General features: G+C 31.7%; 1 protein-coding gene and 1 non-coding gene across 2 annotated transcripts; one reads left to right on the top strand and one right to left on the bottom strand.

The window, feature by feature from the left end:
- Window positions 1-8,674: 8,674 nt before the first annotated feature.
- On the top strand, window positions 8,675-8,748 carry TRNAV-AAC (transfer RNA valine (anticodon AAC)). The gene has a single exon. It is a non-coding gene; the product is annotated as a tRNA-Val (tRNA).
- Window positions 8,749-17,065: 8,317 nt separating this feature from the next.
- LOC137813785 (NADH--cytochrome b5 reductase 1) lies at window positions 17,066-24,746 on the bottom strand. Its single transcript, XM_068616216.1, has 9 exons — window positions 24,364-24,746; window positions 21,260-21,401; window positions 20,949-21,039; window positions 20,772-20,849; window positions 19,114-19,194; window positions 18,931-19,020; window positions 17,934-17,999; window positions 17,503-17,589; window positions 17,066-17,389 (listed from the first exon to the last, which is right to left on the bottom strand). Exons 1-9 carry the CDS (start codon window positions 24,470-24,472, stop codon window positions 17,297-17,299), a joined length of 837 nt encoding a protein of 278 aa, XP_068472317.1. The 5' UTR covers window positions 24,473-24,746; the 3' UTR covers window positions 17,066-17,296.
- Between the last annotated feature and the right edge of the window lie 469 nt (window positions 24,747-25,215).

Raw genomic sequence — 25,215 nt, 5'->3', positions numbered from 1 at the left:
AATCCTAATGAGATGAAAGTTGGCGCCTAATGGTAGCTCACATGGAAAGTGTGACAAGGTGTGTCTCATGTGATGCCATTAGGTCTAAATGACCGGCCTTAGTTAGATTAGGTGTTTCTAGAAACCCTAATCTAACTTAGGTTGGTTTTTAGAAGCCAATACTCAACCTAATTACAATTTAAACAATTTTTACAAAGAAAAATCCTATGCTACTTTGACAAGAATTTAAAGACTATGCTACGCTTGATTTTGGACCTCTTGGAACATGTAGAGGTAAGTTTCTCTGCCATCAGTAGCAGTGTTCCAATCCTCATCAAGCCTCTTAGCCATGGCCCTTGTAGTTTGCCCAATATGTCTTGATGGTTGGCTCTCCTTTGGGTTGGTGTTTGGCCCTCTTCCATCAGAAAGGGTTCATAGATGCAACTTTTGATGAAAAATCTATATTAAAATTTGAAGGGAGTTTAATTAAGTTTAAAGCAAAGTCTCAATATGATGTGACACTTTAAGAACACAATAAGGAGGCTTAAGGAAACATCAATGGAGTTCAATGTCTTCCAAATGATGAACCAAACTCATGAACATGAGTGTCATCTCCTTACACAACAAAATAACGAATAGGAAACTAGAATAGAATGCGGAAATTGAAAATAAAGCAAGAACAACACATTAAACCGAATAGAAACACAATATAAAGCAAACGAACCGATTAAAATGAAGAATTAAGTTCAGAATTGAAAAGGAAACACAAGATGATGGAGATCAAGAAGAAGAAGAGAATGAGGTTGAAGTTCAAGATTCTCAAAGACACATTAGCTCATCATCCTTTATACCTCAAAGGATTACAAGGAGCAACGCTAAGGAGTTAGGTAGTAGGTTTCAAATGTTTTCTCTTTTTATAGTTTCTTTTGTATAAAATTGTAAAACATATATAGGTAGTGTTTAGGAAGGTGCTAAAGAGGGAAACCTAAGACACCTCCATTGTATAGCATCTTTAGGCGCTAGTTTTTAGGAAAGATCTAGAAAGGTGTCTCTTCACACTCCTTTAGGCGCTAGAATAGGAAGAGTTAGAAGGGAACCTTTCAAAGCTTCTCTTGTACTTGTGATCGATCCTCCTTATTATAAAAGGAAGGTTTAGGTCTTTGAAATAATAAGATTGATTTTGTGAGTAATGAACCTTTACCAAATTGGTGAGTGATTGAGAGAGACTTGTGTCTTCTTCTCTTCTAGTCTTATCTTGAGTCTTGGGCTCTCAAGTGGCAGCAACAAACTCATCTTGAAGCCAACCATCCTTCAAGTGGCGTGCACAATCCCAAGTTCTCCAACCACATAAGTTTCCTTGTCCTTTTCATCTTCTTCTTCCATTTCCATTCCAAAACAAACTCTAAAACATGTCTTTGTTGTCTCTTGTTGATTCAATCAGTAGAACTTGTTTAGTTTGTGTTTATATTCGGTAGTTTGCTTTAGTTTTCTGTTCTTGTGATTTTAATTGTGTTTCTTGGAGTTTCAATCGGTGCATTTGTGTTCTTCCTTGTTTCAATCGGTTCATATGTCCAAAAAATGGGTTTCTATATGAGTTTGGCTTGGTTCTTGTGATTTGGTGAGTTCTTGAATGTTTAAGAACATTGATTCAATTCTTAAAAAGTGCCTAATCATATTCCAACTCTTGTTGAATCCATAACATGTTCTTATCATATCCCCATCATGTTATTGGAATCACATCACAAGAACAACAAGAACAATCGGTAGAATTGAAAAACAAGACAACACAACATATTTTGGAATTGAATGGAATGGAAAAACGGAATTAGAAGATGAATGATAGGAAGAACTTATGTGAATGAAGTTATGGAAGGGAAGAACACGCCACTTGGATGGTGATTTATCCAAGATAAGTGCAAGATGCCGCCACTTGAGAGCTTCCCAAACTCACAAGATAAGACTAGTAGAAGGAGAACAAGTCTCACACAAATCTCTCTCAATTTGAGTAGAGTAACTTTTCTTCAGTTTCCATATCTGAATTTACATGAGCATAGCACCTCTATTTACAGTGTGAGAGAGCTGAAATTTAGGTGGGAAAATTCAAATGAAACTCATTTGAAATTGCCACCAAAAAACAAGTCACATGGAAGGTGTGATTTTACATGGGAGGTGTGACTTGGTTTCTTTCTTTGGCACCTCCTAAAACTACACCTACACCTTCTTTTTATGTCACATGGAAGGTGTGACTTATTTTTGTACATTAGCACCCCTTATATCTCTATCTACACCTTCCTTTTATGTTCTACTAAAAAACTACTCTACTTTTGTTTATTTTTTATTATTTGGACCCTTTATGTGAGTCCACTCTTTTACAACATTTTCCTAATTATTTTAAGAAGACTAATAGGAAGAACTTCAAGTGCTTTGGCCCTTGTTCATTCCTCCTTGTGATGAAGTCTTTCTTTGCTTGTTGAGATGACCCTTTAAGTACAACATCCTTGGTCATCTTCATGTATTTTTGGTTTATATTACAATAGGTGGAGGTACATTGTGTTATTCTTCATACACTAGAGCAACCCTTTAAAACATCGCTCAATCAATGATAACTGCTATATTTACACCAATCATAGTTTGGAGATAAAGTTATCCATATGCATTAGACAATAGAAGTCCTTATGATGTTTATGTGTATCACTCAAATTTAGAGGAAAATTCCCATATGTACCTTTTATTGTATTTAGATTATATTTTTATAATTTTTATGCCTAAGGTAGAGATACAAAAGTTGAAGTCATTATTGAACAACGAATTTGAGATGAAAGATTTAGGAGCTTCTAATAAAATTATGGACATGGAGATTAGTCATAATTATACTTAGAAGAAACTATTGTTAGATCAACATGAGTATATTCAGAAAGTATTGAACCATTTTGGCATGAGTGGTAAAGTTAGTTGTTATTCCATTAACATCGTCTATTTGTCTATATCTAAACAAAAAATATTATTTCACAATTCAAGAAGGAACACATGGTTTGTGTTCCTTATGTTAGCATATTGTGTGGTGGTGTGCACTAGAACATGTCTTGAAAAAAACTATTAGCTTTATAAAAAAAAGTTTGAATAGACCTTTGAAAATATTTTGAAAAACTTCGTTCAATCATGATCATTTTAGAAGAGCCCGCAAGGGCTGGTAAAGTGACCAAAATAAGGTTTTGTTGGCCCTTAGTGGTATGTACAAATTTGTAGGAACCTTTTGAGTGGATTCATAATGTTTTGATATTGATTAAATCAAATTCTCACAATTCAAACATTTATATATTTTTTTTTCTTTTTATCTAAACTCAGTATTCTTCAAATTGAACCTACTTGGCTACTCGTACTCTCAAGTCATTTATGTCTCTTTTATAATTGATGTACAAATTGTCCATAAAAGACTCAATTTGAAGTCTATACATTATTGTATGTATTACAGATCTTGAGGGATGTGTCGGGAAAATTTTCATAAACTTAAAAAGATATATGTTGTCTCCCTATTTTATATTCTCTAATTAAGGTTATCAAGGTAGCCTCATAAGGTCAACCAAATAACATGATAGTTTTAGAAGGGGGTTTGAATGAAGCTTATAAATTGAGTTAGAAAACATTTTGTAGCAAGTCGTTAATTAGATGGTTAATGAAGTTGTCTAATAGTTTCAAAATAGTTCAAAAATATTTTTGTAAGATACTTTGACAAAGGCTATAGTTAATACTTAAGGCATAACTCTTTCTACTTAAGAGCATAGCAGTCCAAGCACCACGATTGGATTATGACTTTTCTCATTTGACATTTGTGATGGGATGTTGAGACCTAAACGATATGTACCCCACTAGATGGTCTAATAGTAGTGATGCAATTTGCCTTGAGTGTTCAATAGAGATTGATGGAAGGAAGCATAAGACTTGTAGATTTATGGAGGAATTACCGAATGGTCATGGAAGTTCTTGGTTTAGGTATGAGTTTTACAAAGTGCAAGGGCAAAGGAAGAGAGGTTAGGCTAACTTCCTCTGGCTTCTAAGAATGTAAGAAGCATTATAGAGAGAGATTTGGATAAAGTGTGCTAAAAATTTCATAAACACAATTTCATATATCAATCAAGTCTAGAAATTACAAGAGGGGAGTCTTCTATTTATAATCTAAAGAGACTCCTAAAAATGACTAATAAGTTCTCAAAATACTCTTCACCACTAGTATGTCATGTGACAATCCTATGTATAAAAAAAAAACTCTACATTCATAGCTTACAATGTCTCTTTGAGTGATTTGGAGAGTCGTGGAAGGAGGCACCTAACTTCTTAAGGAGCTTGAAGAGTTAACATGCAAAGAAAGAGGTGCCCAAGGTAGTATTGTTTGGAGAGAAAGATATTATTATTCTAAAGCTGACTCAAAAATACAAAGCCAGAAAATACTACTATACTATTTACAAAATTTATACAAGACTGGGGCAAATATTATCTTTTGTATTCTTCCAAGTTGATCATCTACTCTTAGTTGAAAAGAATGATGGTTTTTGCTAGGATGGTCCTCTATGAAGTAGATTATGAACAATGTTAAAATACTTATGGTAACAAACACTACAAGTAATTTATATGAGTAAATGTGTTTATAATCATATTAACATTTTTTTAAGCAGATGCAATTCTAAGATCTATGTAGACTAGATAATCTACCAAGCTTTAACGTGATAAACGACCTATCATTCTTCATCATATTCTATATAATATTTAAGTGTTGTTTTATCCTATCTTTTTTTTCATTTTTAAATATGTCGTAATTAAACACATATATTTTCTAAAATAAATCAAGTAACAAAATGATTATTAAACATCTAGATTACCATTAAAGGAAATACCTTAATACGAAAATGGTCATTTTAAAAAAAATGGAATAATTTAAACAAAGATCTTGATCTTTTCCATATCTACAATATTGTATGAAATTATCTATCTTTATAGAAATATCTAAAGAAAAAGTTCTTAAATACATATCAAGATCTTTAATAAAGAGAGTCTACCTTGAAAAAGTTTTACAAATATCAAGTCTTTCTTGATCAAGCCTACAATGGTCTTATCCAAAAAGTAATATAAGGTAATCAATAATGAAGATGAAAAAAATCAGCATATACACTAAAGATATACATTAAGAACAAGCAAAACATTAGATAAAGTCTTATAGTTTTATCACCTTTTGATTTTCTATCCTTTGGATTGTGTGATAACCCTTTGTAAATTCTTCACTTTGTGAAGTTATACCCTTGTGAGCTTAAATTGTGCCCTCTACAAAAGTGTTCATTTTTCTTTAAGAGTTCTCAGTCTCGGGGGAAGATTAAGAAGGATAACCTAGAGAGGTTTGTGTACTCAGATAACCTAGAGATGTTTGTGTACTATGTATAGTCAAGTTTCTTTCTTAGTGGAACCTTTTAAGTAGTTTACTTAAGGGAGATTGAACGTAGCCTAGGGTTTGGGTGGACCAGTATAAAATATGGCTTGTTTTTTCTTTTGTCTTTACTGGTTCTTTATACTTAGTTTTGTTAGATGGTCTATTTTTATCTGCTACAAAAAGAGTCTCATGCTCCATTCAACCTTCCTCCTTCTAGATTCAGTTGTCCCTACATGAGACAATTAGTGAAGACTACAACAATTCTCACTAGAAAGAATATGATCCATAAATACTCCACCAGATAATAGCCTCGCATAGTAAAGGTTTTACAAATAAAGTGCATTATCTCTAAGGCTTTTAGTAGACAGTTTGATGAATGCATGAATGAAGATAATGAAAAATAGTAAGAAAACATCATTCCAAGAAAGATAACCCAAAGCATGACAAGATAATATTTTATTTCACAAAATTAATTGTTTAGTGTCTTTATTTTGCATTTTTTGGATTCATAATATGTAGGATTTGTACTTTCCTTGTGAAAATAATAATTTTTAATTTAGGTTGTAATCGAGCTTATCAACTCCAAAAGAAATTAGGGGGTGTGTGATGTGATCCAAAAGTACATGAAGATGACCAAGGATGCTATACTTGAAGGGTCATCTCAACAAGCAAATACATATGTCGTCACTAGGAGGAATGGACAAGGTCCAGAGCACTTGAAGTTCTTCCTATTAGTTTTCTCAAAATGAGGCCCAAGCCCAACCCGTGATCTCATCATCCATCATGCCTTAGAAGATAACAAGAGCAAGGGCACAAACATTAGTATATGAGCATCAATTGATTTCTTTTTTTTTGTAATTTCTTTTTGAATAGTTTTTTAGTAGAACATAAAAGGAAGGTGTAGATATAGATATAAGGGGTGCTAATGTACAAAGATAAGTCACACCTTCCATGTGACATAAAAAGAAGGTGTAGGTGTAGTTTTAGGAGGTACCAAAGAAAGAAACCAAGTCACACCTCCCTTGTGACATGTAATTGGTGCCAAATTCAAATGTTTCTCATTTGAATTTTCCCACTTTAATTTCATCCCTCCCACACTATAAATAGAGGTGTTATGCTAATGTAAATTGAGATTTGGAATTTGAAGAAAAATTACTCTACTCAAATTGAGAGAGATTTGTGTGAGACTTGTTCTCCTTATACTAGTCTTATCTTGTGAGTTTGGGAATCTCTCAAGTGGCGTCATCTTGCACTTATCTTGGATCAATCACCATCCAAGTGGCGTGTTCTTCCCTTCATGGCTTCATTCACATAAGTTCTTCTTGCTTTCATCTTCCATTTTCCATTTCCGCACATATGTTCAAATTATATTCGGTTGTTTTGTCTTGGTCTTCATTTCTATTCGGTTAGATTGTGTTGTTCTTCCTTTTAATCGGTTCAATTGCATTGTGATGTATTTCTATCTTATTTAATGTTGTTATCTTGTTCTCCTTTTAATTTCCGCAATATAATCTTGTTCACGTGCTTGTTCTTGTTTCCTTTCCATTCATTTGTTGTGTAAGGATATGACACTCATGTTCATGAGTTTGGTTCATCATTTGGAAGGCATTGTACACCATTGATGTTTCCTTAAGCCTCCTTATTGTGCTGCACCTTGTCTTCTTTTAGTCAATTCCTCATCATGTTCTTAAAGTGTCACAAATTAATGAATCTCCAAATCAATTCACATCAGTGTGACTTTTGGAAGACAAGCTACCAAGGAGTGAATGGCAACCATATAAGCCCAACTAAGGCCCGTGTAAATCTAGGCTAAAACACAAGACAAGGAAGGAATGACTAAGCATGACATGTGTAACACTGTCATGGAAAGTCTAACACAAGAATAGAGAATATAAACTGAATCCTAGTCATGGATCTTAATTTAGATTTAGAATTCAAATTTACTTTTGGAGATATGTTAAAATTTGAAAAAAAATCATGTGAAATAGCTCTTGTGAGATAGATAACTTTTCTTTAAGAGTTTTATCTTGTTTCTTAGGAATCAAGTAATTAAGAGGAATAGGATGAACACTTCTCAAGTGATGCATAATTTATTAACATCTCCTAAGTCTCTTATTCATTTTCTTTGTTAATCTAACTTTTGCTTGTTGTTTTTAGATCATTTCTTATTATATCATTTTTATCCTTACATTGATGTTATGAAGATATCCGTTATTAATCCAATTCATATGCCTTTGTGCTTTTACTTTCTTAATCTACACTTGCTTCTAGTGTGTTTAGAATCATTGGCTTCTCCTGGATTATTCATGATTAGTGTTGGTGGAAAGAGTTTAAACAATTTCAAAATGTTTAAAATAACTCAATTCATATAAAAAAATAGTCTAGTTTGACTTTTAAATTGCAAAACCAATTTAGTTTCGTTCCTTTCAAAGAATAATTTTTTTATAGTTTCAGTTTAGTAAAAAAAAAAATTGCTCAATCCTACTTTTGATAGTCTTATTTCTTAAATTAATGATTTGATTGTATTAAAACTTAGGACATTGAACTTAGTATCATATTGGAAATTTTTCCGGTAAATAGTTTATAAAATATCAAGTTATATTTTAAATATAATTAATACAAATAAATACATAAATTATTATTTTAATCTCTAATTATCCATAATTTGATTCACTTAGTCTCTTCTAACGTAAATTTACAATATAAAAAAGGGAAAACTGATAATATGAGAAAAAACAAAAAGAGTGAAGAGTAGTAAACTAATGTTTTTAACTAAAAGTTTTGATACATTTTATGAAAACAAAAAGGAAGAAAAGAGATAGATACTAAATTGATAATTTTGCATCAATTTTGTATAATTAAGAACTAAAATAACACATAATTTTAAAGACTAAAATGAGGATTTAATTTCCAAAAACAAATAGTATGATGATTTAATTATTGATTATGTTTACAAGTTGTACAAAATGAGTATGTTTGCAGTATTTGAAAAAGAGTTAAATTTAAACTTATAATAACAATTTTATTACTCTCTCCTCCATAACCATTATTACATTTTTTTTAGTTAAATGAAATATTTTATTTTTTTACAGAATTAAAAAAATATTAATATGAAAAATTAATAATACAGAAAATACCAGTCATGAATAATAGCAAAAAAAATTATAATGATTAAATTTACTGGTGCTCCACAACTAAATTGAAATCAAAATATCAATCATAATATATTTAAAATTATTATGATATTATATACGATCAAAAGAAAATATAAATCACAATGATGTCGTGGTGTAGTTGGTTATCACGTCAGTCTAACACACTGAAGGTCTCCGGTTCGAGTCCGGGCGACGCCAAATTGTTTTACCCTTTTTTAAATAATGTATATATTTTTTTAATTTAATTCAATATTGTAGTTCATGTTCATGTAGATTAATTTTATTTTAGTTCATGTTTACATTAATCTAAAATAAATATCAAGGTATATTTTGAATTAATTTCGGTTTAAAGTACTTTTTCTTCGTTTTTAAAATTTTCAAACATTTTAATTCGCGAGACCTTAAAATTATTAAGTGATGACAAGAGAACAAAATGGTTAAAAATTACTTAGAGAAACAATAGAATTTTTTTATATGAACTAAAGTTTAAAAAAATGTATTTAAAAATAAAAATATATATTTAAGTTTAATATAAAACCAAAGGTGAATGAATAATAATCTGAGAATATATTGACAATAAATATATAGTTTATTAATACATATCAATTGAATATTTAAACCATTAAGTTAATGTTAAGGTGCATATCGATATATCTTTATCATTCATTTAAATAAATAAAAATTATTAAAATAATATAAATATACAATAATCTCAAGTTATACAAAAAGAGTTTACAAAAGATCACAGATTTTCTCATTAGAAAGAGGTGGTAGCGTCTTATAGTGTATATAAGGGTTATCAATACTTTTATATATTGCTAATGAACATGAACATTGTTCTTTCTCACAACTACAAGACTTGAAAGCTTAAGATCTTGTGCACGTTTTTGTAGCAAGACTTTCATCGTCAATCCTCCTTCTTAAGGATCTTATATATATAAAGATTGAGACACTACACCATTTTTTACTTTAGATAACACTGAACTAGGTGACATGTATATAATTGTTTCCTAAACAAAGAAAATGCAACATGCAATTTAAGGACTACAAAAAACCACATTATAAAATCGTTGATTATTTATACATTTTTTTAATTGTTGTCTTTAGAATATATGGGCTAAACAATAAAATTGTGGCCTAAAATTACCACATATATATAAATGTGGCCTAAAAGTAAAAAATATAACATTTTTACAATGTAACTTATGAATCACTATAAAACATATATATGTTTTCGGGTCATGAATGTTTATGTGACAGTTTTGTGGCAAAGGGTTTTAAAAAAAAGAAAAAATCACATTTCAAAAGTGTGGCCTAAAATAATAAAAATGTTATGCTTTTGGATTCCAAATGTACAATAAGTTGTGTTTCTTTCATTCTCTAACACATTCCCAAATTTAAATCACAAACTTCCACTACATTTACAAATTGAAATCCAAACAAAAATCTATTTCTAAATATGAAATTCAAATTATTGATATTGTTAATGATAATAAAAATAACATTAATAATAATATTAATATCATTAAGATTAATAGTAACAATAACAATGTTAATAATATTACTTTTATTATTAATAATTATATTAATTATTATTATTATTATTATTATTATTATTAATCATAATAATGTTTATGAATATTAATTAATATTATCATCAATCATAATAATATTAATAATAATAAAAATCATAATCATAATAAAAATAATAATAATCGTAATATGGCAACAAAGTTTGTCTGATATAATGATTATATGTTTTATGTTTACTCATATTACCTTAATTTGATTCCCTCTAATAACAGATTGTTAATAATAATAAATTATTATTATAATAATAATAAAATAATGATAATATAAATGTAGTATGAAGGAATTAGTCACAATTAAATAATTGTGGCCTAAATTTAAATGTAACACTTATAAAATTGTTGTCTAAAGCTTAGGTCACGATTTTATGTTGTTGCCTAAAGTGTGAAATGCTTCAATCTTGCATTTTTCATACAAAGTATAGTTATCCTTTATTCAAGAAAAGAATTATATGACTAAGTATACTTATTTGTTTTTGTTCAAGTAAAAACTTATCGGATAATACATGTGCACAACACTTATGTTTGTCAGTCGAAGAATATATTAAACAACTCATGCATTTGTCTAGCCATACAACTTGCATTTGATGAACTAGATATGATACTTTGCATTTGACATTATCTAATACACAAATATTATGTTTAATACTTGATTGTTTATGTTGGAAATCCCACATCGACTAGAGATTAGGACATTTCGTTGTATATAAGTGGATGCAAACTTCACCTCATGAGCCAGTTTTATGGGGTTGAATTAGGCTTAAAGTCCACTTCTTAACAGTTTAACCACACAATCAAAATCAATCACAAGATTTTTTGAACTTGGATCTAACACTTCATAATATACATGTGCAATAAAATGTATACCAATAAAGTCTACCTCATCATCATAGTCATTAAAGTGTTGATCACACATTGTGTTCACCATGAGACCAACATGAGCTTCTTCCATTTTATCGTTTTCTCATTCAGAGAAATCAAGATCTTCCGTTGTTGACATGAAACTTTTCTTTTTCAAGAACTCCCTTCTTTTCTCTTTATCTATCTCAGGGCATTCTGACCTGTAATGTCTAGGTTTCTTGGAGTCAAAGTAAACATGCTTCTCTTTTCATTCTTTGGATTCCTTCAGATTGAACATTTTCCCTTTCCGGAGTCCTTCGTGTTTCATGAATATGTTCTTGAACTTATGTGTTAAAAAGGAGAAGCCATCTCTTCATTGTTTGACTTTGCAATGTCTAAGGAGTCTCCTACTACTTTCAATGCATTGGAAGGTGTAAATGTTCTGGGTGTTGAGAGCAACAGATTTGTTTTTATTTTTTTAAGCATCACATTGAAGCATTCTTCATAAACTTTAAATATATCGATAAGATCATCCAAGGTAAGATTCTTAAGATCCTTAAACGCTCATAAGGTCGTTTTTTAGACCTCTATTGAGTGTGAAGTAATTTTGGCAACAAGATCATAATTTTCAAGAATTCTCCCAACTTATCTAAGTTCATTGATAATTATATGAAATTTACAAAATATTGTTTGTATACTGTCATTTTCCTCCATGTTGAATAGTTCATATTAATGAGTTAGAAGGTTGAGTTTGTTCTTTGAACTTCCTTTGATCCTTCATATGTGACAAAGAGTGTGTCCTACATTTCTTCAACACACTTGAATGACACATAAGGATGTTGTGTTGTTTGTTCTTTTTCATTGATCCTTTGGTATCCTCTAGTGATTTCCATATAGTTTAATGTGGTTATTGTTCTTGTTCTCAAATGGGGGTTGGGGCCCAGAGAACTATTGAGATCACTCTTCTTCAATCTTTGTCGTTCGGTCATACTGTACTTCAACTTCCCTCCTTGCTAGCTCCTTCCTTCTCTCTACTCGTCGCACCTCTCAGTCTTCTCGTAACACAGGCTCAAATGGTACCTGCAAAAGGCACTTCGACGCTCAAGTCAGTAAAGGTATTCGACACTCGGTTGTCACATCACTATAAATGATGACGTCCCTAGATTTTGGAATGTGTGCTATTTATATTACCTTTGGTGGGCTTTTCTTATTGGGCCAAATTAGGGAGTTGGACCACGTTTATGGATGTATTACCTAGTTCTTAATCACAGATTAGCTTTACTGACTTTGTTTAAGCGTAACTGGGTCTGAGGTATCGGTCGACCTATTGAGGTGGACCACGATATCGGTCGTACAATCCTCACCGGTACAGTTCTCTACCACATCTAAGATGTCCATATGACAAGACTCAAATAAAGCATGCATCATCTATTTACAATAGTCATACTTTATACCATTGAACATGGGTGAATTATTTATTGTGTGGCTTTCTAACTTCATAAATATTGTTTTGTAGGATCTTGTTTCATTTTGTTGAGAACTAACCTTTAAGACATGTTGTCATGTCAACTAAAGTAGAAAGCATACTCTAGAAGGGGGAATAAAGGAATAAGACTTTTTCTCGCAAAGTGGTTAAATTGTCTAATAGATAAGAACTTTCACAAAATAACACAACAATTTATACCAATTCACCATAATCTTTGAACTACGTCTAATTCTCTTTTAAGAAACTCTTAGGATTTCGCTAATCAAAGTTTTTTTAACAACCTAGTAGACTAATCATTTCTGGTTATACCTTCTCAATCTTTTCTTGATATTGAGACTTTAAGTATTCTAAATTGTCGATTGTGACTACAATCAAGAAGATAGATTGAATAAATGTTAACTCTTAGAGAGGGAATATGAAATAAAGGCTTCCTCACAAGTGGGTAATTTCACTAAGTGAATAATACAAAGACTTACCATTCTCCCATTAAAGAAAAGATTTAAGAGAAATCTTAAAGAAATATCACAAGAAAGAATAATGTAGTCTAGTGCTTGATCTTCTAGATTCCTTATCTTCATATAGATATTCATGAATATGATCATTGTTTGTGTAATCTTCAAAGATAATATCCATTTTTTATTGATAACATGATTATTTGAATTCTTTACACAAATAAGGAATTGTTTGCTTTGCTCATGGATCTATGTCCATGTATAAAAGGTTGCACTCTTTATTGAACATTTGAGTTATCTATTTATCTATACTATTTACCTATGCAAGAGTATTTTGACATATACATTAATCAAATTACATTTGATTTTTTTTCTTCATTTATTTTAAAATAAATCATGCCTTAAATAGATTTGTGACCATTGATGGAATCCCTTGTTTCCTTATTTAAAGAAAGTGTGTTAGATGTTATTTGTAAGATTAAGTCAATCTTATAAAAAATTGATTTTTGGCCAATTTATGTTAAATACGAATGTAGAAAGCAAATCTTCACAACTTAGATTACATTTAAGTTAATAATTAACCATTGATTATTTAAGCATATTTTTGTATTGTTTAGCATAACAAACAAACTCTGAGATGGTTTTGATATAATTGTAGCTCTATTAAACAAAATACATGTTAGAAGGTTTAGAATAAACCCAGAGATTAATTCAAATACTTATTTATATTTGTTATCATAAAAACTTTTCATTGACCCTTAACGAGTTCTAGAACGTCTAGATCTTAACAACCTCAATTGAGGTTCCTTTCCTCACCAATTTGGAGCACATTCCCTTCCCTAACAACCATATTCAAGCTAGGAGAAAAACTTACTATGCTTGACAACTAAAGTTCTTGGCTAAGAAATCCATTTGTTTGTTAGCTTATCCTAACCAAGTTTCTTTAACAAATGACGAGATGGAAATCTTTCTTAATGATTTTTACAAGACAATATTTCCTTTTCTTGTGCTTATATGCTTTTGGTGGGAGCAAGTTAGTGGAATGACCTTCTTGTATAGTCGTGTTCCCCTTGGTAGCCTTCCTTTTCTCATTCTCAATAGTCATAACGATGCACGCCAACATTACTCTTGTACTTTTGGTTTGTGACTACCATGATACCTACAATGACAAGAGAAACTTATCCAAGATAAAATTATGCAAACAAATAAATACATAAGGAACAAAGGATATCGTCAAGGTTAGAATGAATACATAGTGATAAAATTACTTAAAGAAATTTACCAAGAAATTTATCCAAAATCACCTACGTCTTAACATCGTCATTTGTTATCATATAGCTCAACTATCTATGGAAACTTTATATTTTCACCATCATAAAAAAAAGTTGGTGACTAGTTAACTCCACCAACACCTTAAAACAATCACCCTTGAAATTCTTACAAGATGAGGTGAACAAAGCAAGTAGCAAAGCTCTTGAGTGACTGATCATAGATAACCATTTGATAGAATCGCCTCTTCTTGTGCTAAAAAAATGGAGAAATACTAGTGATGTTGACTTCAAGTGCAAAGTCGTACATGAAATATAAAAAACTTATAGTGATGTCCAACTATTTCGGATGAAGTTGCATTGAGGTCACATTCAATATAAAAAATAATCCTTTCAAGAACTCATCCAAAAGAAAATGAACTTGCATATCCACTATAAAAAAAGAATAAAAAAAAATCCATTAATCTGCCTTCTCAGCCATGACACATGTTGTCATTGACCCGACACCTTTGAACTGCCACAATCCCTTCACCTGTCCAACTCCACATCATACTCACGCTGTCAACGAAAGCATACAACATGAATGATCATTTTTTAAAATGGAAAAATATTTCCTCCTTATTGGTTTCTTCTACTCACACCTCATGCTAAGTGGTAAACTATCCTCAACCTATTCTTCATCTACGTCTTGTGCAACTACTTTTCCTTTGTCTTGGTCAAAGTATTAAGTTTCAAATTCATCCGAATTAGAAGCAAATGTTTGTGCCCCACAATTGGCATCTGAATCGAACTCATTCGCACACTCCTCAAACAACCTTGCCCACTTAGAAATCCTAAAATCCTAAAGTAGAAAACATTCTTACCTTAAATTATCAAAAACTACACTCAATTCAAATGCTACTCTATGAAAATTCTAAGTGTTTCCCTTTAACATTTTACTCTACCACTTATTTGTATTTGAATGAGACTAACACATCAACCATTGCAACCTCTACCAACTATCAGAATGTTAATCCAATGTTTGTGCACAAACTCCAACATTATTTAGATCAAACTCATCATTGCTTGTGTCTATCTGAGGATGATAGGCTAGTGTATGATATAACCAAAGAAATCATTTTTTTTTCTTTTTTGTTCATTCTTTAGACTCATCATCTCTTATGCCTTCTCGAGCTTCGAAGGTCGATGTACAATATAACATGACATGTTGTCAACCAAAGAAATGATTTTTTTTTACGTCTTTTAGGCTGATCGTCGCCTATACCTCATCAAGTTTAGGGAGTCAATGTATGGTATAACCCAACATGATGTGGACCAAAGAAATGGATTTTGTTTTTCAAATTAGTTGTCACCTATGCCTCCTTAAGCTTAGGGGTCAATGTATACATCTCAATTGCATATTAATGAACACTTAAGCTATTAATAAGATGATTAAATCATTAATCAAAAGATAAGATCAATATGGACACACTGTGAAGGTCCATACAAGTAAAACCCCTTGAAAATAGTATAAATAAGTGGTGATCCCGAAAATGTATTGTTCATTTATTACCTCTATTATTTATTATCTCATTTGAGTTTGAAATTGCCTTTGCAATCATACTTAGTCGTTAGTCCAAACATTAATGATAAAACTCCTCTTAAAGTTAAAAATAAAAGTTGAAAGGAGACTAAAATGAAAAACACAAAAAACATATATTCATAATAATGTTATAAAATTTAGAGAAAGAAAAACATACTCCCTAAAGTTGAGAATAAGGAGAAAAACAAGTCAAAAACTCATAATATGAATAATATTAAGGTATAATTACCTTTTGGGTCCCTACATTTAGGGTCATTAATCAATTTGGTCTAGTGGATTTTAAAAATATCAATTTCGTCCTAAGTTTTTTTAATAGATATCCAATTTGGTCATTTTTGTTAAACTCGCATGAACGACATTAATAATAATGATGTGGTAGATAGACTGACACATTCATGAACAAGTGGATTCCTTCTGTAATCTGAATCAAATTTGGAGTCCTCTTTCTTTTCCAAAGCCTTCAAATTGGATCTAAAATCTTTCCACAAATTGGATCTAAAATCTTTCCACAAGTATATAAGATCCAAAATCTTCAAATTGCTTGTTGCATGTGTAAATAACACTTTAAAGTATTTAAGATTCATGGTTACTTATCTTAAATGTGTGAATCTTATAATGATACATAAATTTAAAACTTTAAAACAAAATTTGACTGTGATGTTAATAATGTCAAAGTAAATGTTCAATTTTAAATCACATCAGTTTTGTGACTAAGAAAAGTTTTTTTTTTTCTTTGCACAATCCATTTAAAGAAACATTGTTTACTCAAGTAGTGTTCCTTAAATTACATGCTTTATTGAAGAAAAAAGTGTTAAACTGTTTAACTTTAAACAATTCACTGAACCACTCACATTAAAGATACTCAAATACTTTTAAAGCCTATAATATGGATTTAATTACTTGTTAGAGCATCTTTAGAAATGTAACCCTACTACCTCCCCCCAATGAAGAACACCATCTCAACCCTAGTTAGTTACCACCGGTTTGCTAGCATTAAAAAAATACATTCAACTGTCTATAACATATTAGGATAGACAATTTTGTTATTCACGTTTTTAACCCTAAACCCAAACCAATTATTACAATTTTCGTTAAATGAATTATTTTATTCTTCTACAGACTAAATTATTACTATGAAAAAGTAATAGTACAAACAAGCATTACTTAAAAATAATATAACACTCATGTTTTTATCCATTCCCATGTAGTACCTTCTACCTTGTCGGAAAATTGAAGATTGATTTTAACTCGAGGCCTTTGCATCTGTTTGAAAAAATATGCCACCAAAGGGATGCAAATTTTAGTCAAAACTAACAAGTTTAATTCATAGATTAGGGTCATCTCATCAATCTCATCTCATACAAGAATCAATTATTTCAGGCTTCAACTCTCAATTGCTGAGTTAAATGCACTGTTGGTCCAATGCTTCACGTGTTCATAGCCAGGAAAAATAAAACAAATTTTTGCTTCAAGTTTTTCAATGGCCAAGGCCATGAAATGCATGCAATGCTAATCACCCCAATGAAGAATCAGAACTGGAACTGCATCTCAGGAGCATATTCAAGGGCTTCAAGGTGTGCAGCCATGGCCTTGTTCATAGGTGGTGGGCCACATCTCAGGATCTGAAAATCCGCAAGAGATGTTTAATCATTTATCTTCCTTCTACACGATGATTAGCAAAAGAAAACACGGAAACACCATTTTGGAGTAATATGTAAAATAATGAACCAATTACCTTTACGTCATGTGCTGGAGCAGGCAAATGGGCTTGAATCATCTCCTTAGACACAAATCCAACACCACCATCCCACACCTCCGGAGGCTAGGCAGATTATATAACATCAAAACAAATTACCATTAGTTATAGCTGTTAAGAATTTTAGGTTTAGGGTCATGGATGAAGAAAAAGATATAAAGATAATGGTCAAGTTCCCCTAATTTATTCCACAAGTCCAATGAAGTTTTGCCCTTGCTAATGACTGTATAAACTTTCTACATGAATTTATAAACAAAACATTGAATAACCTGCATTTTTATAATCTAGCTGGCACTGTTATTTGATGCCATCAAGACCAAGATTTTGCATGGCCCTCAACAAACAAAGCAAAAGTAACAAATGTAATAGATAAGAAGAAAATTATAGTTCCACATGCCATGAGAACTAACCTGATTTAACACGTAGTATATTTTGAATTGATCTTGATAGTTAGAAGCAAGACCATCAAGTTCTTCCTGTACATACAAATAAGTAGACTTTCATTAATGACAAGTGTCAATAACAAGGGTTTTCCAGTGAGAGGAATTTGTGGTACAAAAGGAAATAAATAACAGCTGAGGAAAGTAAATATTTCCGTGCAGGAAAATAGTTTTTCAATTCTTTTACACTATAAAATTTTAAGAATAGATTTCTATACTGTTGCAAGGCATTTAAAAAGCTCCTTCCATGAGCGTGTAATGTTTGCTCCTGTGGGCAAAAAATGACGGATCTGTTGTTTTCACTTTTAACCATAAAAATGTCGCCTTGTTTTTGTTTTGTCTTGTGTCTTCAAAGTTTTAGGAATAAAACAGTGTCAACAATAAAAGTTTGTTTTCACAAGGAAAACTCGAAAATAGAAAACAAGATGGAATTTTTGCAATTAAAAGTGAAAATAGAAAACGTTCTCTCCAGTCAAACATGCTCCAAAAAAATTTTTGTGGCGACATAGGTTGCTAAAACATTTTGTTTCTACACTCTCCCACAGATAAGTATGTAAGAAGGTAAAGACATGCTAACTTCTTTAGAGTAGATACATCACATGCATTTACCCCCTAATATTTACACGTGCATTCATGACTCCCAAGAACAACTTCAAACTAAATCAAATTGACCTGGGTTGGCATTTTGGGACAGCTATAACATACTGTAAAACTGCAGAATTAATTCTAGTGTCACAAAAAGATTGTCAAATGTAAAGTTCAATTCACCGCAAGGCAATGCAAAAAGATCATTATTGGAGTAAAAAGAGAGGTTTGTTATTTAATGAACAAAAATCATTAACACAATGTCCTAGAACTTATAGCCACCAAGAAGCAATGGATTAATCTGAATCCAAAGTCCAGTTCACAAAATCTCAAATTAAGTTAATAATATCATACACGAAGTGAAAGGATAAATGTTAAATACCTTCAAAAGAATATCCTCATATGTTACATTGGCGTAGATAAGATGTACTTTGGTCTTGTCCTTAGGGTTTTCTAATATAGCTCTAGCAACCTTCAGCAACAAGTAACAAACAAATTACACAGAACTTTATGAAAAGAATATCCACTTAATGATGAACAAAAGAACGGTGTGTTAATGATATACTTGGAACATTGGGGTGATTCCAGACCCTCCAGCAAGCATCCCAAATGCTCTAACCTCACCAGTTTGGTACTTGAAACGTCCCTGTAAGCAACAGTGTTAAAGTCCAAATATCTAAATAACAAGTCTTTCATTTGGTAGCAGACATTATGAGTATGGAAATGCATATAACTAAGTAACAAAGAGGGAAATGAAAATTTGCTTTACACAGAGGGAAAATGAGAAAAAGAAAGAGTTTATTGCTAAATCAGAGGGATTATCTATGCAGAGCCTACAAAATCACTTGGATCTAAGAAATACACATGAAAAACTAGAGACTAGACCAAAACCATGTGTCACTATCAAACATTCATTGCAAGTTTACAATTTGGGGGCAGTCATATACTAACATTTCTAAAATATTTTCAAAGACTGCACGTATACATAGTCCCTTGTAATATAGATATATATATAAATAAGGTTTAAAATAATAAAGTAAAACATATAAAGAAAATACTTTTCAAATTTATTTTACTATGTATGAACAACAATATTAACATCACAACTTTACAGTACAGAAAATTTTAAGTAGTGCCAAAATATTTTCCCCAATTTTTCTTCATTTTATTAAATTTGAACACAGTCTAACAAATTATTGTTTACAAAATGTAACAAAACAAGGACTTGTTTGTTTGGCTTGACAATATGTTTTCTGTATTCATTTCCTAATTTCACCAATAATTACAGAAATATCACCTAGCTTCCATTTTGTTTCTTATTTTCAAGTATTTGTTTGTACAGAAAATGGTGAGACGAAGTCAATGAAAACAGGAAACAAGGTAGCATTAATTAATATTATGAATCAGTGATAACACTTTTGAGGAAGAGGGGTCTCATGGTAAATAACATCTCTGAAGATTTGGTCTCTAACAAAGCTGAATGATGTCGTCTGATACATTTTAACTGACCTTACCTAGTGGGAAAAGGCCTTTTTTGTTGTACTTATTTGTGAAAGGGTTCATCTCCCACCCCCATAATATAGAAAGTGACCAACATGCCCCTCTTATAACATCTCATAATCAATTCCAAATATATCTCAGAACATGTAATCCAGTAAATTTCTGGATTATGCAATCTGGATCCAGAATATATTTCGTATTATGTAATTTAGAAGTATATTCCACATCACATAATTCAGAACTATATTCCGCATTTTGTAATAATCCAGAATACTGTTCCAGATTACACAGTCCAAGCTGTTATTTTGAATTACACAATCTGGAATATTCCAAATATAACAAGGGCACATAGGTCATTTTTATAATATGGGGTGGGAGAAGAAAGTATGGAAGTGGAGGAAGAAAAATATTTGTGAGACCAAGAAATTAAAACCAAAGATTTTTCTCAAACCAAAATAAATCCCTCTTTTAAAGCTACTAAAACAGATCTGGTACTAGGGCTTTCAAAGTTGAGATGATCTTGACTTGTAGCAGCAAGATTCCCTCTGCCATTTCCTCAAAATTTAAAGTAAATTCAAATATACTGAAGAACTGGAAGTTTCTAAGACAGCCATCCACAGGGCGCCTTGGACACGAATAAATCATTAAATTTACAATGAAAAATTAAGAAAATGGGAAACCCTGATAATTTTGTATACAAATGTCAAGAAAAGAAACATTTACCTTGGGTCCTTTCACAGCAAGGGAGTCACCAACACGCAACTCACGGAAATGGTGAGACATCCTTCCTTGTGGGTACATCTATTAAATACATATTTTAGACAGAAAACCAATTGTCGAGGGAGAAAAAGAAAAATAATGGAGAGTTAGGAAATAAGGATGAAGAATTACTGAATATACCTTAATAACTAGTTCAAAATGTCCAACATCAGAATCCAAAGTAGTAGGGGTATATGGTTTGATAACGTCTTCACCTTGTGCATCTTTACCCCTGTTTGAGAAGTTGTTTGTTCATAATGTGTCAACAAACTTTGATAAAAGACTAAAAAAGGAAATAGTTTCTGCTATAGATATTAGTTATCAATGTAATCAAGCAATTGCGATAGCTATTCTCAGCCACTATTGAGAGAACAAATTGTGCAGATACTGAATTAAACACAAATATGTGCTGAATTAATTACAGCGACAAGGGAAATAGACAAAAAATAGACCTGCAACTTATGTGTTGCCCAATTGGAAGACCCAAAACAGATGTAGGTGTTGGGAGGGCAAATGTGAACTTTGCAACATTATGGCTCAGCTGTGCACGCTTAACAAGTTTGAACTCCTTGAAGTTCTCTGGGTCCAAGCAACCTATAAGCACGTGGAAGACATGAATTAACACTTAAGTACATACTATAACCAAATTTAACATGAATGAACTCTGAAGGTCAAGTGCATTGAGTTTTACATTATTTCAGACTGCCACCAAGCTTTAGTATAACTTAGATTCATAGTCAAAGATGTAATTAAGGTCTTTCACTTTCTCCAGAGTAAACAAGATTCCATGTAATGAGAAAGTCTATTTTCCAAGAACAACGGACTCAGTGAAAAGGAAAGTGAAACTGTTTTTGGTATTACCACTGGAAGTAGCTAATAAAAAACCACTGTCAACTCTATCAGACAAAGCATGGTCATCCCTTTTCATAATTAGTGACGGACTACTGACCATATAATTCTGCTGAACAATCCCTAAGACACCCAAAGGAAACACAATCCAACCAAACAGAAACTCTACTTTTGGAAGAGAAATATAGAATAACGACAAGAGCAACCAGCATGTAATAAACCTAAACTCAGAGCAAGGTTGACTAATAACAGGTAAAAGGATGAAAAGTTTCCTTATGAATCCAAAAAAGTTAATATCCAAAAAAAAATATGCAGTAAATACTTTTGACATAAAAATTCTGTCTGTATAAGAGACCAGCATATAGTCACTAATCAGAAAAACAAACAGCCAACACTAGGGTAGGGAAAAACATGCAACAATACATACTCTTTTCTGAACCAAAAAGAGTAAAAAATCCAAAAGAAAAGTACTTTTTAGGCTTATCACTCCTAAAAAATTCGATAACTTAGTCAAATTGATTTTTTAATTTCATTAAGGAAAGACACAAAGATAGACAATAGTTCATATCCATCTTTCATTAAATAAACCCAAGTAAAAAAAGAATATTTATCAATAAAAGTAACAAAATATCGAAGCCCAAAAGAGATGACTCAACTTGGACCCCAAATGTCAAAATAAGTTATAGAAGAGGCATAGTTACATCTTGTTTAGGTCTCTTTGGAAAAGAAGATCTAACATGTTTACCTAGTTGACATGACTCACTCTAAGACTTTAAGTTGTTTAGGTTAGGAACAATACTTAATCAAGAGGAAGGATAGGGAGCTGAATGTGTTCAGAAAGTTTAAGATGATGGTAGAGAAACAATGTGGAAAGAAAATAAAGATACTAAGGACAAATGGTGATGGTGAATACAACTCAGTAGAATTTCAAGAGGTATGTGATCATTGGGGTATTTCTCAAGGGGTAATAGCTCCATATACACCCTAACACAATGCTGTAGATGAAAGGAGGAACAAAACTAATGAACATGGCGAGGGCTCTGCTGAATAGATAGTTATTGCCAAATGAATTTTGGGAAGAAGCTAAGAGCACAGCCATTTACATCTTGAATAGAACTGCAACAAGGAGATTGAAGTGTACAACTCTAGAAGAAGTGTGGGCGAGAAGATGATCATATAGGGGTATTTGAGTCTCTTTACTTTAAGCATATACCTGAAGAGAAAAGGAAGTGATAATAGTATAATCCAATCCAATTTGGAGAGGATTCAAACCTTAATATTGGTCAACAAGACAAGGATAGTGTAGAGAACTGTAATCAACACTCTACAACAATCTTTTTTGAGACCACAGAGAAATATGATGCCACCAAGGTGTTTGCCTGATTTTGAAAGGTTCCCAGATAATGCAGTAACTGGTGAAGGAGAGTTGCTAAACCAATCAACGTTGAAGAAGGCACTAAAGAACAGAAATGTGTGATTTCTATGAAGGTGGAATTGAAGTCGATTGTGAAGAACAATACAGGGGATTAATTGTCACTACCTCTACATAAAAAGCCTATACCTGTGAAATGTATCTATAAAATCAAGGTGAATCCAGATGGATCAATTTCCAGACATGGAATTGGAGGATTGATTCATTCTTATCTGAAAAAGGATTTCTGGAGTGCAACAATGAGTCTGGAATCTATGTGAAAGGAGTAATGTTTGAGATTATAGATTTGGGAACACTCCCGTATTTTTTGGGCCTGGAATTTCCACATACTAGTAAGGGATTGTTTCTCATAAAAAAAAGTATGCATGTGATGTATTGAAGAGATTCAAGATTCAATATCAATAACTGTAATCAAGCTAAGACTCCAGCAAAATGTGGAATTTCACAGACTCAGACTGGTGAGACAAAGATGATAGGAAGAGTACAAGTGGCTATGTTTTTGAGCTATGAAACACTGCCTTATCATGGTGTTCAAAAGAAACAATCTGTTGTAGCTCTTTCGCCATATGAGGCAGAATATATTGCTGCATCACAAGGGGCATACCAAGATGTGTGGCTCCAAACCTGAGCATATGCACTTGAAAATGGAAGGACCAATGAAACTTGCTGTTGACAATATTTTAGCAATTAACCAAGCCAAAAATCCAGTAGCACAAGGAGGACCAAGCACATAGAGACAAGATCCCATTACTTGAGAGACCAAGTGAATAAAAGGAACATAAAGTTATCTATTAAAAGGCAGAAGATCAAGTGACAGATTCCTGACCAAACCACTGAATATTGATAAAACTTGTATACTCTTAGGAAAAGAGATTGAGGATTGTATCATGGAGAAGTATGAATTGAGGGAGTATGTTATGAATAATAATTCAGATTGTAAAATCTAATAACAGAAAGTTAGTTAGGAGTTAACTGTAATATAAGATCAAAAACAAAATTTAACGAGTCTTTATTTTCTCTTCTTATTCCTATCCCTTGCAATATGCTGTTAGTGTGCAAGTGATTTTCTCCCCCCAACACTATTGACCTTTCTTAGAAAATGAGAACAACATCTTTGAAAAAATAAAACCACCTCGTATTCATCAAATTCTCTAAAAAAGCATTTTGGATCTTCTCTTACTCATAGAACTAAGACAAAGAAGACCCCTTTACGAATAAATCAGAGAGAGCATAAAATTCCAAATGGGAAGAATATGAAGCTGAAAAAGGTGTCACCTTTACGCTTCTTAGATGAAAAGAGAAAGACAGCACCAAGCCCAGCGGCCACGACGGCCACGGCCACACCCAGAAGTATCTGATTTTCTGGTGCTTGCAGGAAATCCATGATTTGAATGAAGTGTGGGGGTGAAGAGAAAAATGAGGAGATGAAGTGGTATATAAGGAAGAGAATGGAGAAGTGATCGAATAAAGAATACGAAAGAGAAAGGGTATTTGTTGCCTTGTTGGTAGGTGAAGGGAGTGAATGGACTTTGGTGTTCAAGAATGAAGGAATGGTGAGCGTTGTGTTGGACTGAGGAGGGATCTGGTACAACAACTACCAATCTTTCTCTCTCTCTCTCTCTCGAAATGTGTTACCAAATCAATTTCACCATTTTAATGATTTTTCAACAAATAAATCATTATAAATAAGTTAAATATTATTTTTGTTATAATTTAACTTAAAAGTTTTATAAATTACCTTTGTGTATATGTTAATTTCAATTTCTTAAAGATGTTTAGAAAAAAAAAAAAATTTGTTGATTTTTTTCATATTTACAATAATGATTTTAACATTAATATTTAAAGTAATTTTTAATCAATTGGCTGGGGTATAAAATTTTGTATTTGGAACTCATGAAAATTAAACTTTATTTTACTATCAACGATCATTTTATTTTATTCTCCTGTTTTCCATATGTTTAACCTTTGAAATGAGTTAGTATTTAAAAATCGGTGTATTAGTGGATGAAATTATAAGGTTATTTCGGTAATTAAATATTTAACTTGTCTCATAGAAAATTCGTCTAAACCTTTCATTAAGAATGATATGTTGGATTTTAACGTGATTAAGTTTTTTGGTATTAAGAC

This window comes from Phaseolus vulgaris, chromosome 1, assembly GCF_000499845.2.
Source record: "Phaseolus vulgaris cultivar G19833 chromosome 1, P. vulgaris v2.0, whole genome shotgun sequence".
Taxonomy (NCBI): Eukaryota; Viridiplantae; Streptophyta; class Magnoliopsida; order Fabales; family Fabaceae; genus Phaseolus; species Phaseolus vulgaris.
Note: the sequence above shows the minus strand (reverse complement) of the source record. Positions and strands in the feature narration are given on the sequence as shown.